General features: G+C 36.3%; 1 protein-coding gene across 5 annotated transcripts in view; it reads right to left on the minus strand.

Moving 5' to 3' along the window:
* Positions 1-18,722, minus strand: part of CORIN (corin, serine peptidase) — a 237,543-nt gene that overhangs the window by 157,742 nt on the left and 61,079 nt on the right. For all 5 annotated transcript variants that reach the window (XM_027598351.2, XM_027598352.2, XM_027598354.2 and 2 more), the window contains one exon: positions 6,676-6,883. In XM_027598351.2, coding sequence (XP_027454152.2) covers positions 6,676-6,883 — 208 coding nt within the window. The remainder of the gene's footprint in view (positions 1-6,675; positions 6,884-18,722) is intronic.

The following is an 18,722-nucleotide window of genomic DNA, read 5'->3' on the forward strand; positions in this document are numbered from 1 at the left end:
TTCCTCCCTAGGGACTGAAACAAAAATGGGCCTATAACTTTTATTTACCTACCAAGATTTTAGCAAAAGCCAAAGCTTAAAAGATGAACATAAAGTGAATGGAAGTTAGCAACATAGCAGAATTCCAATCTTGATTTATTATCAAAATTTTAGAAGCAAAAACCAAAGGTACCATAAAAAAAAAGCCAACTACAGGCCAATATTGCTGATGAACATAAACATAAAAATCCTCAACTGAAATATTAGAAAACCACATTCAACAATACATTAAAAGGATCATTCACCATGATCAATGAAATTTATTCCAGGCATGCAAAGATAGTTCAGTTGATTTGCAAATCAATCAACATTATACACTACATCAACAAAACAAATAATAAAAATCATATGATCATCTCAATAGATGTGGCAAAGCATTTGACAAAATTCAACATCCAAAATTCAGCTATCAACAAAGTGGGTTTAGAGGAAACATACCTCAACATAATAAAGGCCATATATAAAAAAAACCCACAGTCAACATCATACTCAATGATAAAAAACTGAAAGTTTTTCCTATAAAATCAGGAACAAGACAAGGATGTCCACTCTCACCCTTTTATTAAACGTAATCCTGGAAATCCTAGCCACAGCAATCAAAAAAGAAAAAGAAATAAGAGGCATCCATATTAGTAAGGAAAAAGTTAAATTGCTGCTATTTGCAGATGATATACTATATATAGAAAATCCTAGAGTCCACCAAAAAACTATTAAAAGTGATAAGTGAAGTCAGAAAAGTTACAGAAATCAGAAATCAGTAGTGTTTCTATACACTAATAACAAATAGCAGAAAGAGAAATTAAGAAAACAATTCCAGTTACAATTGCTCCAAAAATATTAAAATACCTCAGAATACACTTAACCAAGGAGGTGAAAGACCTGTACCCTGAAAACTATAAAACGCTGATGAAAGAATTGAAGATGACACAAATAAATGGAAAGATATCCCATGCTCATGGATTAGAAGAATTAATATTGTTAAGATGCCCATACTCCCCAAAGCAATCTACAGATTCAATACAGTCCCTATCAAAATACCAAGACATTTTTCAGAGGACTAGATCAAATAATACTAAAATTCAGATGGAATCACAAAAGACCTCAAATAGTCAAAGCAATTTTGAGAAATAAGAACAAAGCTGGAGGTATCACAATCCCAGACTTCAAGATATACTACAAAGCTATAGTAATCAAAATAGTATGGTACCAGCACAAAAAATAGACACACAGAACAATACAACAGAAGTCAGAAATAAACCCACAATTTTATGGTCAATTAATCTACGATAAAAGAGCCAAGAATACACAATGAGGAAAGGACAGTCTCTTCAACAAATGGTGTTGAGAAAACTGTACAGCTGCATGCAAAAGAATTAAACTGGACCACTTTCTTTTATAATTCACAAAAATAAACTCTGGGGTGCCTGGGTGGCTCAATCAGTTAAGCATCCAACTCTTGGTTTCAGCTCACATCATGATCTCAGGGTCATGACATTGAGCCCCACATCGGGCCCTATGCTCAGTGGGGAGTCTGCTTAAGATTCTCTCCCTCTACCCCTCCCCTACTCATGCTTGCTCATTCACTCTCTCATTCTCGCTCTCTAAAATAAATAGATACATCTTTAAAAAAATAAATAAACTCAAACTGGATTAAAGACCTAAATGTGAAACCTGAAACCATAAAATTCCTAGAAGTAAATACAGGCAGTAATCTCTTTGATACTAGCCATAGAAACATTTTCCTTGATATGTCTCCTCTAGCAAGGAAAACAAAAGCAAAACAAAACTATTGGGACTACACCAATACAAAAACCTTTTGCACAGCGAAAAAAACTATCAACAAAAAAAAAGGCAACTTACTGAATGGGAGAAGATATTTGAAAATGATATATCTGATAAGGGGTTAATATCCAAAATATATAAAAACTTATACAACACAACACCAAAAAAAATCCATTTAAAAAATGGGCAGAGGACCTGAATAGATATTTTTCCAAAGAAGACATACAGAGCATGAAATGATGCTCAACATTACTAATCAGGTTTAGAAGGTGGGAAGAATGGGGAAAAAATGCAAATCTTGCATCTCTGAAAGAAGTGATGAAGTTTATACCCTCCCAGAAAATTTACTTATCATCATTGACTACTCTATTAATAATAGTAAGTTACTGTTCATGGAGAAGTTACTCTGTGCCATATAGTGTAGACCATGTATGGGCACTTTATATAAATCATTCTGTTCAACACACACAAATGCAGCTTATGAAGGCTCTCATTATAGAGATGAGTAAACTGCAGGTCAGAAGGCTAACTAAAATGCCCAAGGTCTTATAACTGGCAATTGGCAGAATTAGGTTTCATCTGCCCCCAAACTTTCAAGTGCTTTTTTTTTTTTTAAGATTTTATTTGAGAGAGTGAGAGAGAGAGAGAAAGAGAGCACAAGGGGCAAAGGGAGAGGAACAAGCAGACTCTCCACTGAGCAAGGAGCCCGACATAGGGCTCGATCCCAGGACACCGGGACCATGCCCTGAGCCGAAGGCAAACCCTTAACCAACTGAGCCACCCAGGAGCCCCTCAAGTGCTTTCTCTGTAGTTGCCAGATTAAATTTTCTAATTTCCAGTCAACATACTTATTTGGGAAAAAGCATAGCATTTTTAAAGAAGCTAATTTGAAGAAACACATTTGATTCGTATCACAATCCTACAGGGATTAAGTACATTAACAGAAAACTGTCCTGTAGTTCCTAGGTTTGAAATATAATCTTTAATCTCAAGTAATCTGGCTAAATGAAGAATTTTTATTTCAGTTCCACAGCTATTAAGAATTTCTGCGAAGGACCTAGTGACAAATCAATAGTCCAGAGGGAAAAAAAAATCAATAGCAAACATGTCAAGTTTTTAATGTTAAGGACTCATCTCATGAGCACAGAGTTTCTCTGCAAAGTATCAGAAGATGTGAGTGGGGTGACAGTCACCCCACATTAGCAGGTCTCCTGGGTGTCTTCTAGAAGCAAAACTGGACCTTCCAAGCCAAACTGAACCCCCTTCAGTTTTGACAATATTATAGGCCCATTATTTAAACAACTTGGGTATGAGTGATAATTACACATCAAAAGCATGTGTTTGCAATACCTGTTTTCTCTTCCAGAGACCTTAATTGTATCTGGTGTGTCAAAAAGCCATCCAGAAACAACTGTTACTCTCCTGGCCCAGGAATTGTGGATTTCTCTCCAGCTACTTGCTGATATTTTTAAGCTATTCATTCTAACACATATATTTTTAAGGCTATCCAAATGATTTATCAATGAGATCTCTATAGTTCAAGATAAATTTCACTGAATCCATATAAATTATGTACCACTTTCAGTTAGCCTATGTTATAGTATATGATATACATATTTATTAATAGCAACCCTCGTCTAAATAAAAACTGTTAACGTTTATTGTTATAAAATGTAGTTAATGAGCATTTGCCGTCTCAAGGGGCAGATTAAAAACCATACTATTTATATATCCCACTAATCTTTTTAAACTAAAATTTAAATATTAGCTATTTTGTCTAGGATGGAATATAAGCAATTCTCCATTATTTGAATAGTTAGAGAAAATTAGTATAATGGATGATCAAAAATAATGAATTATAAGAAAACTGTATTTACACTATTTTCTACAATACATTTTACCTTTATGAACTTACTTTGCTTATTAAATTTAGCTTCTGGTTCCATGCACACACTAAATGACAGCAGGAAGCACTGGTCTGGAAGTATAATTATAAAATTAAATATAATAATAAATGTAACAATAAAAAATAGGGTAAGTTCCCAAAGTATATCTGAAAAGTGACTATAAATTATTATCCATTATAACAGAAAATGGAAAACACTTACAGGAGAGCACTTTTTCAGGATGAACCAGGTCAGGAGAAAAACAAATTTTACCTAAAAGTGCTCTGAAGACTATGAGGAGCTTAACCGGAATTTTACAACTGATTTAAGTGAGAGTGGAGATTGAGTTATATTAAGAAGGGTGACCAAAATGAGTTCAGAGTCTCCAGGAACCTTTCTTTCATTGTTTTATTTACGCACCCATATGACTCCATAGAGAAATTCAAGAAAAGAGTGGTAAGTGAAAATATTTGAAATTAAGAAGTGGATCAAGAATCCAACTCCAACAGCCTTGAGTATTTGACCTAATTTTCTTTTAATCCATATGGTATTCCACATTCTTTTTTTGCAATCCTTCAATACTTAACATATGTTAGAAATACTCTTTATGCTCTTAATTTCATTAGTACTACCTCACCTCCTCAACCCATGATTTGATAGCCATTGCTAACATTTCTTGAGCTCTTCATAAAAGCCAGGCACCCTCTGTCATTTGATCCTCATGTGAACTTTGCAAAGGAGGTTCAGCTATTATCTCCATTCTACAGGTGAGAAGGATGAGGCACGTGGCCTGCTTTCTTAGCCACTGTCGTGTGTTGAATGGAGGGCCCCAAAATGATGTGTCCATGTCCTAACTTCTGGAATCTGTGAATGTTACCTTATTTGGAAAAAAAAAAAAAGGTCTTTGTGGGCATAATTAAGTCAAGAACCTTGAGATGATGAGATCATCTTGGCTACCTAGACCAATGACAAGTGTCCTCACTTAGAGAAGAGAGACACACAGAGAAAGCTATGTGAGGATGGAGGGAGAGCATGGGGTGACGTGGCCATAGGTCAAGGAAAGCCTGAAACCACCGGAAGCAGGCGAAGGGAGAAAATGATTTCTACCCCCCTCACAACCCCCACAGGGAGCACGGCCCTGTCAGATTTTACATCTCTAGTTTCTAGAACTGTGAGAGAACAAAGGTCTGTTTAAGCCACCCAGCTTGTAGTAATTTGTTACAGCAGCTCTAGAAAAATATTACAACCGCCATGTTATACCGCCACTGTTTCTCTCTTGTTACCATGAAAGCATGCTCTGCATATGATTCTTTCTAGTGAAATGTTTTCCTGAAAGCAGTATCTGCTCATAGTTCTTTACTTACTTCTACAATAAACAATCTACTATTTCTCTTCTACGCAGATTTTATTCTGTGGCAATGTAGGCTTTCCCCAATCAAAACAATGAATGCCTTCCTCCCGTTCAAAACATATTTTATACACTAACTAAATTAGTACAAATAACATGGAACCTACGTGCACTTGAAAATGAATTTCATTCTAACATTATTATTCTGAAAACTCCCTAACATTTTAATTCAGGAAATAATTGATGTTTTATGTGATTATGTATTTAACACATGCTTTGCAAAAATTTAAAAAATGTATACTTAGTAAACTTAAAAAATTCCATAACATACTTTTCATTGATTTACTCTTATTGAAAATTATTTCAATACAATAATGTAATATTGAAATTATGTTATTTCAATAAGGTGATGATGGTCAAAAAGTACAAACTTCCAATTATAAACTAAATAATTCATGGAGATATAATATACAACATGGTGACTACTGTATTGTATATTTAAAAGTTGCTAAGAGAGTTGATTTTAACAGTTCTCATTATAAGAAAAAGAAAATTTATAACTATGTGTGGTGATGGATGTTAACTAGACTTACTGTGGTGATCATTTGGCAATATATTCAAATATTGAATCATTATGTGGTACACCTGAAACCAATATAATGTTATATGTCAACTTTATCTCAAAAAAAAAAAATGAGCTTACAAGACACATCCACAAGCACACACTCAAATGTTCTTTCCCCCACCCAAAATAAGAAAATTCTTTCTAATCTTATTTGATATTGTACTAGGCATTCTCTGTCCCTCTGCATCACCCTCTACTTTACCCTCCTCACCCTGCTCTGGGCTCTAGTGTCGACCGTAAGAACTACCCAGCATCTCACCTATGTCTGTTTCAGAGGATGAGATTTGGGACTTTAGACCCAATAATATTTGGATGAGATTTTAGATCTCATCTATTGTGCTCACATCAATAACACACCCTTGCCCAATGGCTGTGGGTGAGTTTGGATGGTGGGAGGAGGCCCCGGCAGACGGGAGGCCAGGAGTAGAGTGAGGTGAGAGTATTTACTTCTCCTCTCTCCTGCAGGGCTGACAGGCTGGCTGCTGGTGGCTATGCTCCTCTGCATAGGGTCACAGGACTTGGCTGGTTGGAAGACCCCTTGCCCATAGCTACAACTCTCTCCAGTTGCTGTCTGCCCTTTTTCCCCCTCCACGTCTTGGGTGGTGGAACTGCATCCCCTATCATGAGACCCTGATGCCTCCCATCATTTGGCCTCTTAACCTGTCCATGCCTCTATAAATTTTCTCTTCAATAAACTCTTTTCAGTCACCCCTTTGAGTGTGCTGTCTTCTGCTAGACCCTCACGGAAACAGCTCCTCGGTTCCCAGCTGATTGCCTCAATCTCATATCCAGAATAATATCTCTCCAGAAATAAAAGTATTCCAGGTTTTCACAAAAAAATTCCAGTTTCAAAGAGTTACAAGTGGCTATGACGGGTATGGGATATTTTCTCCTTTAACAAAAATAAACGGTGGTAGCTTGGGATGATTTCATTCCTCTCAGACACCTCTGTTACAACTGACTCTTATCACAGAATGATTTTGATTCCAAAATACCTGTCATCACCATCACCAATGCACTCAGGGAAGGCGAGGCTACAGCCAAAAAGCATGATATGTTGGTAGCAGCTGAGGCGATGGAGGTACATGAAGAACTTGAGGAACTTCTCCACTTCCGTGTTTTTGACAATCGAGAAGAGAGGTGTTAGCGTGGTTTGGTAGGGCAGCATCTGACACTGGCTGTGGGTGATGTTTGTACAGGCACCTGGGAAGTCAAGATAAGTATATTTAGGAGCAGACATATCAGAATTATATGTTTACAAACTCACTCGATGTAACAGACTGACATGTTCATGAGATAAAATATATTCTGTAAGAGTGATTATAGACATACAATCAGACACACACAGATGTACAAGTAAGTGTGGGGGCGTTTGTGCATAAGATAATTAAATCAAGCTACTAATATTCACCAAGGAACAGTATCTGTATCCTGGGCAAATATAGAGAAAAATACACTCTCACACCTTGCTGATGGGCACATAAGTTGGCAGGCACTATTTGGATCATAGCTAGGCAGGCAATGTTATATATGTTATATATGTGTTATAGCCATAAAGATATATATATATATATATATATATATATATATATATATATATATATATATATATATGAAGAGAGAGAGACACTTTAAATGCATATCCCTTGGCACTGTAAAATTTCTAAAAATTTATTCTAAGGAAATAATCATGATTGTGAATATGGACTTATTTACAAGGATCTTCATCTCTGCACAGTTTACAATTTTTAAAAGATACGAATCACCTAAACATTCACCGATGGGAATTGGTTTAAAATACTTTGAAACTCAAACAACAGAATACTTAGCTGTATGAGAGATGTTTTAGAAGACTATTCAATCACATAGAATGGTGCTTGTAATAGATAAAAACAGCTAGTCACACAAAAATTTGCATACCAGGATCCTGTTTTAAAAAAATACATGATTAGGGGCACCTGGGTGGCTCAATCGTTAAGCATCTGCCTTCGGCTCAGGTCATGATCCCAGGGTCCTGGGATCGAGCCCCGCATCGGGCTCCCTGCTCCGCGGGAAGCCTGCTTCTCCCTCTCCCACTCCCCCTGCTTGTGTTCCCTCTCTCACTGTCTCTCTCTGTCAAATAAATAAATAAAATCTTTTAAAAAAATAAAATAAAACATACATGGTTATACAAAGTTTTCCAATCTTGTCCATGCCAACAATCCAGGGTCAGTCAGAGCCTCCAATTTCATTTTGTTTCATAGTTGGCTCTTCTCCCAGGCACTACCACCTCCACAGCCTCTCTTTCTCATTCCCTAAATTTGAATGTTTGGTGTCATATAAATCAAAATATTAATATGAGTGCAGGCAATGGGATTTTAGGAGACTCTTCTATTTTTCTTTCTTTAATTCTGTATTCTCTTACTGGTTTATATGAAGATTTATTACTTTTGCTTTAAGAAGGAGATAAGTTAGGGGTGCCTGGGTGGCTCAGTCGGTCAAGCATTTACCTTCGGCTCAGGTCATGATCCTGGAGTCCCAGGACTGAACCCCGTGGCAGGCTCCACGCTCAGCAGGGAGTCTGCTTCTCCCTCTGTCCCTCCCCCTGTCATGCTCTCTCTCTCTCTCTCAAATAAATAAAATCTTTTTTTTAAAAAAAGAAGGAGATAATTAAAATTTTGGTTATTATTTAAATAAGCTACTATTTAAAAACAGCACCTTCAGGTTTTGGAAAAGGAGTAAAAGTATTCATTCTAATTATGTTGAGAGGGGAGAGAAAAGCAAGAAGGGAAAGAAGATCAATAAGAAAGGAAACATCTTTTCTGATAACTATATAATTCCCAGTCAAAGAAATAAAGAGAAAAACCTCTCCAAACCTAAGGCTAATTTCATTTTAATAAAAATAGTGTTAAAAAATAAGGCTGCATCTCTGATAAAATGGCCAAACTGACCCTTTGATCTGTAATTCAGAATAAATACAACCTACCACAGAAGGATTCCCAACCTCCTCATCTGCTTCCTTCACATAGGTCACCTCAGAGACTTTACTTCTGATCCTCTCACTGCTTTCCCTAGTCTCCTAAGTGCACTTCCTAATCCCACTTCTCTTTTTTCAAACCACTCTGAAAACTGCCCAAACTCTGTAGGAAGTCTTTCCCCCAAATGACCAGATTGTAGCCATTAGCTCAGTCTCATACTTCATGTAAAGACCACTGTTTTTATTATCCAGCCCAAAGTGTGCTGAGCTCAGTGGGGCAGGATCAAAACACTTTCTACTTTCAAAGGCAACAATGACACGTGGAATTTCTCTGCATGCTAGACCCTAGAATAGACTCGGCCAAAAACTTAATGGCACAACACTTTTTTGGACCTTATCAAACTCAAGATACAAAATGGGAAAGAAAGGAGTGAGAGAAGAAGAAAATCCAAATTAAAATATTCAGACAGAACACAAATAGACACATAGACACATGAATTCAGCCGAACATGAGCGCTAAGGTGGGGGGTTCTGGGCAAGTTTCATGAATATGACAGTCAAGTCATTTAGTGAGGGAGGTTAAAATACATTTCAGTGTGGGAAAGCAACACAGGCAAGGAGATCATACAGACAGCAAACTTCAAAATGACCAATTGTATGTATTGTGCTACAAGCAGAGATGCTTACTTAAAAGAGCTGAGAGTAAGAGTTTTACTCCATCAAAAACATGAAATCATCTCTGGAAAATTCAATCTCAGAAAGCATTTATTGAAAACCAGCCTATGCCAGATGCCAAAACAGGTACTCAGAGGCTCTCACTCACAATTATCTCATTTTCACAACCTGGTAAAGTGATACTGCATCTATATTATACATAAAGAAACTCACTTTTAGAAAGTCTAAGACTTCTGCCCAGCTAGGCAGAGCCATTCTGTGGAAAATCCAGATCTTCAAACCTATGTGTTCTGAATAACTTCTATTTGGAGCCCCCCTAGGCTAACACAAAATTTATTATGTTAAAAACAGACCTTAAAGAAAGTAATTCCTAATGGCCCATGAAAGGAAAAGACTATAAAGTATGTAATGATATGTCACAAAGCCTGAATTTATATCCGTAGATAACATGCTCATGTATACTGACCACATGCTATTATTTATTTTATATTACATGATTTTCTGTAAGGTTCATAGCTTTGGAGTTTATACACTTGATGATAAACTAAATTTGAAGTGATGAGATGACCAAAAGGCTAATTCACCCCTACCCCCATTCAGTAGCCAAAGAAACTACTGAATACTGAGAAATCACTGGAAAAATACAAGATAGTAAGGTAACTCATATTTGGTGTGCTATTCTATGCTCATGGCAATGTGAGCTGCACACAATCAAAAAAGATATTTCCTTCTCAGGTCAGGAGATAGCAAAAGTTCCCATTCCCATAAGCATACCATCCAAAGTGCTCCTACATCCCTTAATAACATCATCCTGTTCTATTTTCATTACCGTGTCAGGACTACCTCATACAATCTTGTCTGTCTGTCTGTCTGTTTGTTTATTTACTTACTTATTCCCGGTATTCATCCACATCACTAGAAATAACATCACTGGGATACCAAATAGTAGACACTCAATAGTTATTCACAGCATGAATGGGGAGATTACATGGAACAAAGTCTTCCCACTAAAAGATTTCTTATTGAACAAGATAGATGCTGATGTGAACAAGCCAGTATATCTGAGACCCAAAGGCACTAAGGTTGATGGCTATTATTGAAACTATTGTGTTTTTTTTTAAAGATTTTATTTATTTATTTATTTGAGAGAGAGAATGAGAGAGAGAGAGAGAGCACGAGAGGGGAGAGGGTCCGAGGGAGAAGCAGACTCCCCGCCGAGCAGGGAGCCCGATGCGGGACCCGATCCCGGGACTCCAGGATCATGACCTGAGCCGAAGGCAGTCGCTTAACCGACTGAGCCACCCAGGTGCCCGAGACTATTGTTTTTAATGATCTGTTCCCGAGAACTTACCATGGCCTAGGGAGTCACCCCATCTTATTCCTTCCACCAGGCTGATTCCCATCCTGGACTCCCTCTGGACTATAGTGCAGCAGTTGAAAGTAAAAGAGGAGGGACTGCCCTCCCTTTCCTCTACAAGATATAACCTTTCATTATCCTTAAGCATGCTCAATTGCTTTTAGCACGAAACCTCAGCATAGCGGAGAAAACATAGCAGAAATCATCATACTGCTGATGTTCAACTGAGGTATCAACAGCATTGGTACCTTCAGCAAGAAAAATATATTATTCACAAAAGGTAGGGTGAGATAAGTTTACAATAAAAGCCTAAATAAGTTAATTAGTTTCTATTCAGGTGGTCTCTTAATATAAAATATATTTTAAATTTCATTTCCACTTATTGTTTTATATTAAATACAACAGTTAAAGATAAGAAAAGAGATAAAAGATCCTTGAGTACTTTCTAGGCTGGCTGTTTGCTAGGTACCTTCTATATGGCACTTTACTTAACCTTCCTACAATCCTATGAGAAAGCTTTTTTTTTTTTTAAGATTTTATTTATTCATTTGACAAAGATCGATACAGTGAGAGAGGGAACACAAGCAGGGGAAGTGGGAGAGGGAGAAGCAGGCTTCCCGCGGAGCAGGGAGCCCGATGCAGGGCTCGATCCCAGGACCCTGGGATCATGACCTGAGCCGAAGGCAGACGCTTAACAACCCAGGCACCCCGAGAAAGCTTTTTTATTCCCATTTTATAGAAGATGAATCAGATTCAATGAGGATGAGAAAGTATTCGAGGTTACAGGATGTTAAGCTGTACAGTTGAAATTGAAACCAGGTCTTTCTGATCCCATAACCTATTCTCTTCCTGTGTATGATTCTGCCAAAGACACTATTCCATTTTAAACACTGTAAATTTACTTCATTCATTGTAGAATATTTTGATGAATCTCCTTCGATTTAGCAATAGAGCTGCTTCTCCAAGATTAGCAAAAATTAAACTTTTTCAAAGAAAACAGTGAATCAGCTATTAAAATTGGTTTATTGTCCTTACTGAGAGTCCATTTGGATTGGGAATGCTTAGTATCTTACCTATTCCTGGCTGTACCACAAAGTCAGCACAATTCGGAACTACATCAGCAGAATGGAATAATGAAAGCCATTCTCTAGTCTAGATAACTTACATGAAAAGTTACATTTTGTCCAAATAATTTTTGGGACGAACGAATTTGAAAGGACTTGGTGTATTTAGGGAGATCCGTAAGAAGGTTACAGAAAGATAAGAAGGAACACAAAGTTAAAGACAGGGCCTCTCTGGGAGGATCCGGGCTTTTTAAGTAACTCTGTAAACATCTTTGGATACAAACATGGTAACTATTTTATTTCTCATAAGAGAAAAATCAATGAATCAAAGTAAAATACATGAGTCAATTGTGGCATTTGTAATAAAGTCTTTACAGACATATTCAAGGACACAGGTAACCCAATGTCTTGCCAATTTATGCACAGGCAAAAAATATAAGTGCCTAGTTAGTACAACACTGTATAAATTATCAAAGTTAAGTAAGACCTATCTATCTACTCTTGCCAGAAGAAACATGAGGATTGGGGTTTAATATTTTCTATATAATTACGTATATTCCAGATTTAACATTTTTAATACAACCTCAAGTCTCTTGGGAAAGTCTTTGCCAACGACTAAGCTTTGATATCCCACATATACCTATTACTGGGTCATTCTCTTGTATCATTCATACACACACGTTCATACTACTTGATTCTAAGATGTTTGAATGGTAGCTAAGGGCACACAACCTGTTGTCATTCATTCATCCAACAAATATCTACTGTGGCAACACTGCAACACAGTGAGGGGTCAATAGTTTATTGCAAATTAATTATTCACATTCCATAGAACAAAGTAAGATGTAACATTTTAGCGGTCACATCTTCATCTGTCAGTCATTTTTCATTAATTTTTAAAGAACTACATCTTGTCTCATATAATTATCTATCCTAGAATTGTGAATGATTGAATAATAACAATAATTCAGATATGTACCTTCACATTTGTAAAGCACTTTTCCCACATATAGCATGGGGTGGTTGCACAGTCTGATTCAAATCCTGCCTTTATTATTCTGTATTTATGTGGCCTTTCACTAGTTCCTGAACTTCTCTGTTTATGTTTCTTCATCTGCAAAGTACTGTATTTGGGGTTATTATAAAGATTAAGTGATGCTTTTACAATGCCTACCATTAGCACGTATGATAAACTATAAAACTTTTTGCTGGGGTGCCTGGGTGTCTCAGTCAGTTAAGCGTCTGCCTCTGGCTTGGGTCATAATACCAGAGTCCTGGAATCCAGCCCCACTGGGGCTCCCTGCTCAGGGAGGAGTTTGTTTCTCCCTCTCCCTCTGCCCCTCCCCGTCCCCCTGCTCATGCTCTCTCTCTCTTTCTCAAATAAATTAAATCTTGAAAAAAAGTTGGTAACAAATCAGCCTCAAGTTGAGCTGATATTTATCTTTTTACTCTCTCAATTTACAAAGAAAGATTCTACAGGGAATAAGATCATAAGGGAGGACCTGTTCTACATACTGAAAAGAAAATATTTAAAATAAATTTCTAGTTTTTGGAATGCATATGACATACTATTTCTTTTTAATAAATATACCTTTTATCTTATTACAAGGCAATGTAAGATTAGAAGATAAAAGTAAAACATGAGCAACCATTCAACAACAACAACAACAACAAAAGGAGGAAGAATAGAATAGTTCTTCTTGGTTGTATGCTCAGTATCAACTCCCCCATCCCTAAATGAATAGCAGTCATGAAGTTTCAGAAGCCTCTCCCCAGCCCTAGCTCCAGGCATGAGTCCTGACTAGGCCAATGACAACTAGTTCATGGCATTGCTTGGCACTGTACTTATTCAACGGCAACTAAGAGACTGAAGTTGGTCCAATCACAGGAAAACCCAGGAACAGAATGGACTACATAATTTGGGGCACCCAGGGTAAACTGCAAATGTAGGGCCCCTGGTTCAGAAACTATTTTATTTTATTTATATTATATTATTTATAATATTTATATGTAATTATATTATCATTAATAATTTCAACAAAGTGACAGCAGAGCATTAGACAACATGTGGAGTCCTGTGCTTAGAACTCTGTCTAACTATACAGGTCAGCATGTTTATGAAGCCAACAAATGATTAGAAAGGAATCCTCCCTCCAGAAAACTCTATAACTCCCCATATAGGGATTTTTGAGCAGCAGTCCCAGGATTTCCCTATAACATTATACAAGAAGTAAAGGTGATCAGTTTAAGAGTTTTGGGGGCCTCCAATTTGGAAAACTTCTGTCTTTTTAAAAAGATTTTAAGGTGTCTGAGGCAGAGACAAACACATAAGCATCTCTGGCTTTGTCACCCATTCAAATATCACATAAAAGTAGTGCCTCTTCTCGGGAAACCAGGTGCATCTACAAACCGCATTTCAGCTCCAGCTTGGAGAGTCACACATCTCTCCAGGGAAGCTACCCACACAGGACTGGTAAGGAGGCCATGCCCTACCCTTGTTAAGTAGACACTTATCTCCCAAGTTTAGCTTAGGAGACAAAACATGGTCTGATTCTAGTTTTCCAACTATTGTGTTGAAATGTTTGTTGCTTTATACCTGCTTCTAAATTATAGCACACATAATAAGGCCAACCCATCATGAGTCAGTCATTTTGAGTTCTTGATACATAGGGAGTTTCTCAAGAAAATATTAATGGCTATACTGTATCTCTACTCTGGATAGATTCGACAAATTTGGTCACACTGTAACTGAAGACATTTGTTGAACATTAAGAAAACTGTTTCTCCTTTATCTAAAAGATATTAACAGGAAATTTTAGAATACTTTTCTCCTACTCATTACCAACTCTAGTAGATAATGTCAATCCACTTGTCAGATGACAAAAAACAGAACTCTGTGTAAAACCCGGCCTTGGAAAAAATGTAAATGCTGAAACCTCTCTACTCTTTGCCACTCTCATGTTAGGGTGAAAATGGAAGGAAGTAACTGGAGTAGAGGGCTCTGGGATAATAAAGCTGAAATAGAGAAACACAGGAAGCTTAAACATGTAAATAAATGTATAGAGTTGAAATAGCAACGAAGCAGAGTCAAAATTAGTGAGACTGGCCCAGATTCAAATGGGGCAGATATAATGCAAACCTAGAGAGGCAGAGATGGGAATGGTGCATGGAACCATGGAATATCCAACACAAAAAACCCAAGAGGGGAATGTCAATTCAATTTTGTTTCTAGAGACACTGTAATTTTTCCTATAATTGAAAAATGTTGAAACATGAATTTTAATAATGATGAATTAAATATTTAATATAGGGTTAACATTGTTGTATAAACCCTTTGCTTTCTTATTTCTTAAAACTATGAAATAGAGTATTTTTATTAAAAACTAGCTAATACAAAATTCCTTTGTTCAATTAGGGGAGTAAATTTAAACTCTACTATAAGAGGCCCTAGAAAAAAGTGCTTTAAAAAGGATTCTAACAAAATTGATAAAATATCGATAAGCTGGGAGAGGGCACATTGAGATTCATTGTACCATTTTTTCTACCTTGTGTGTGATTAAAAATTTCTGTGTAAAATGATTTCTTTTTAAAGAATGAATTCCAAAATATTGCAAAATAAATAACCTGAAAGTCCACCCACGATAAACATCTAGAAATATTTTGTAAACTAAAACAAACTTCTTTTACATGAACAGCTGAACTATCCATAAATAAAAGGAAACCTCAAGATTCCAGAAATGCAACAGCAAACTGAAAACAAGAGCAATGAGTACATGAGATGACATCACAGGAATGAATATCACATGAGTGGCTATCATGAGCCAATAGAGCAATGACCTTGTCTTAGAGGAAGTTATCTTCTCAATAAAGAAATAAAGCCTTGAATCCATAAGAAGCACAAAGAGGAAACAAGATCCCCACAAAAAACAAGGAACCAACTAGCTCAGGCATATGATGAGGATGCTTATCTGACTCTGCCTAGATTCTGGTTTGAAAGAAAAACCTTTCTTTAGGTACATTTTACCAGAGCCCTAGCCCTCCCAGGGGTTTGAATTTACAATTACACATGTGATCTAAAAACCACACAAGCCAAATGTTAACATAAAAATTGGCCCCGGGGCAGGGATACCTTGGGGTGCCCGGTCAAACAAAACACAAAATTGTCCTAGAGTGACATGCCCTGAATCCAAGGAAGTCTATAATCTAAACTCATAAAATAAACAGGAACCCAATCCATTAAAAGAAAGAAAAATAAATCATTAGTCATAACCAGCATCAGTATAAAAGTCTGAGAACTTCAGAAAACTGAAGGTTGTCTGGAGGCTATTAAACAAGTATGAATGAAACAAGTAAAGACAAAAATGTAGTCATTTGAATGACATACTATAAATTGAAAACTGGAAGATTTGAAAAGAAACCAAACAGAACCCCTAGAAATGAAAAATATGTATCAACACTAAAATTTAAAACTCAGTGAATAAAGTAAAATAGAAGATTAGATACTGCTGAAGAGAGAATTAAAGAACTAGACGACAAATCTGAGAAAATACATCAGAATTCAGCACAGAGATTTAACAGAGGATGGATGAGAATGTCGAACCTAAGAGTAATAAGAGTTCCAGAAAGAGAGAATAGAAACATCAGGAGGGAAGTTATATTCATAGGGTTAATAGCTGAGAACTCTCCCAAATTGAAGAAATACCTGAATCCTCAGATTCAAGAAGCACATCTTCTAGACAAGATACATAAAAAGAAATCCACATCATATCCATTTTAATAAAACCAGAAAAGGTAAGAAAAACTTTTTAAAGCATCCAAAGACAAAATTCCAAAATTTAAATGGGCACTGTTTCTGATAGCATTGAAGAATCCAGATAAATGTGAAATAAAATTCTTAAATTGATGAGAGAAAAAAAAAACTGTCAACTTAGCTAAACAATCATGCCATAGTGAGGGGGGAAATAAAGACATTTTAAAACAAATCAAAACTGAAATAGTATTCACTGGGAGAACTCCCAAGGAGTAATTCAGTTAAGAAGAGAATTTAACCCAGAAGAAAGAAGCAGGATGCAAGAAGTAATGGTAATTATTAAAATATGTATACCTGAAATCCTTCACAATATTGAAAAGTAGTGCAACAGCCTTCTTTGTTTAAGGGCTTCTTTAAATTTTAGGGTTTGAGTACCAGTGGCTCCAGTACTTATTTATTACTATAGAAACCAGAAACCTAGGGTTTATTGCTTTGATTGCTCAAAAACATAAAGAAAAATAAGAGTATTCCCCATTTTTTGAAGTTTGAAAAAAAATGAAACTCTATGCCATGGATACAGAAAGGAACTAAAAAAGAAAATGATATATTTTAAGTTAAATTGTATTATTGAATTATTTTGATTTCAGAATTTTAAACTATATATTTGTTGCCCATATTTCCCTATCCTATGTAAATCCTTATTAAATCCCTACTATTATAAGGTGTGCAAAACTGCCTACATAACTAGCAATGAAATGAGGTAAGCAAAAGTAGAAATTTATTTTAAAATAATTATTATTAGATAAATATAATTAGTAGATAAATATTAATAATATCTACTTAATAGAGCTTTCCTGTAAGGTATACAGCACAATACTTGACACACAATAAGCGTGACATTATTTTCTAGTCTTTTTTTTCTTTCAAAAGATACATTTTACTTAACATAAAATGAATATATATAGCATTACAGTGTATTACAATGCTTTGTATGTATGCAATGTACGTATTATTTCATAGCCTACTTATTCACTCACTAATATATGTTCATTTCCACATTTCTCCAGAAAAGACATACAGACGACCAACAGACACAGGAAAAGATGTTCATCATCACTTACCATCAGGGAAATGCTAATCAAAACTACAATGAGATATCACATCACACCTGACAGAATGGCCAAAATCGACAACACAAGAAACAACAGACGTTGGCGAGGATGTGGAGAGAAAAGAACCCTCTTGCACTGTTGGTGGGAATGCAAACTGATGCGGCCACTCTGGAAAACAGTATGAGGGTTCCTCAAAAAGTTAAAAATAGAACTACCCTACGGTCCAGCAATAGCACTACTGAGTGTTTACCCAAAGAATACAAAAACACTAATTCAAAGGGATAAATGCACCCTTATGTTTATATAGCAGAATTATTTACAGTAGCCAAGATATGGAACCAGCCCAAGTGTCCATCAACTGACGAATGGATAAAGAAGATGGGGTATATACATACAATGGAATATTAGCCATAAAAAATAATGAAATCTCATCATTTGCAAGGACATGGATGGAGCTAGAGAGTATAAGGCTAACCACAATAAGTCAGTCAGAGAAAGACAAATACCATATGATTTCACTTATATGTGGAACTTAAGAAACAAAACAAATGAGCAAAGGGAAAAAAGAGAGAGAGAGAGAGTGGCAAACCAAGAAATAGATTCTTAATTATAGAGAACACCTCACACCTGTTAGGATAGCTATTTGATAGTAGCCAGACAAGAGATAACAAGTAATCACAGATCTGTACTTCTGAAACAAATAACGCAACATATTTTAAGAAAAAAGAAAAAGAAGAAGATAGCAGGAGAGGAAGAATGAAGGGGAGTAAGTCAGAGGGGGAGATGAACCAGGAGAGATGATGGACTCTGAAAAATAAACTGAGGTTTCTAGAGGGGAGGAGCGTGGGGGGATGGGTTGGCCTGGTGATGGGTATTAAGGAGGGCACATTCTGCATGGAGCACTGGGTGTTATACGCAAACAATGAATCATGGAACACTACACCAAAACAAATGATGTAATATATGGTGATTAACATAACAATAAAAAATAAAAAAAAGAATGACAAAAAAAAAAGAGATAACAAGTGTTGATGAGGATGTAGAGAAAGGAGTAGCCTTGTACGGTGTTGATGGGAATGTAAATCGGTGTGGTCACTATAAAAAACAGTGTGGAGATTCCACCAAAAT

Source organism: Zalophus californianus, chromosome 2 (genome assembly GCF_009762305.2).
Source record: "Zalophus californianus isolate mZalCal1 chromosome 2, mZalCal1.pri.v2, whole genome shotgun sequence".
Lineage (NCBI taxonomy): Eukaryota > Metazoa > Chordata > Mammalia > Carnivora > Otariidae > Zalophus > Zalophus californianus.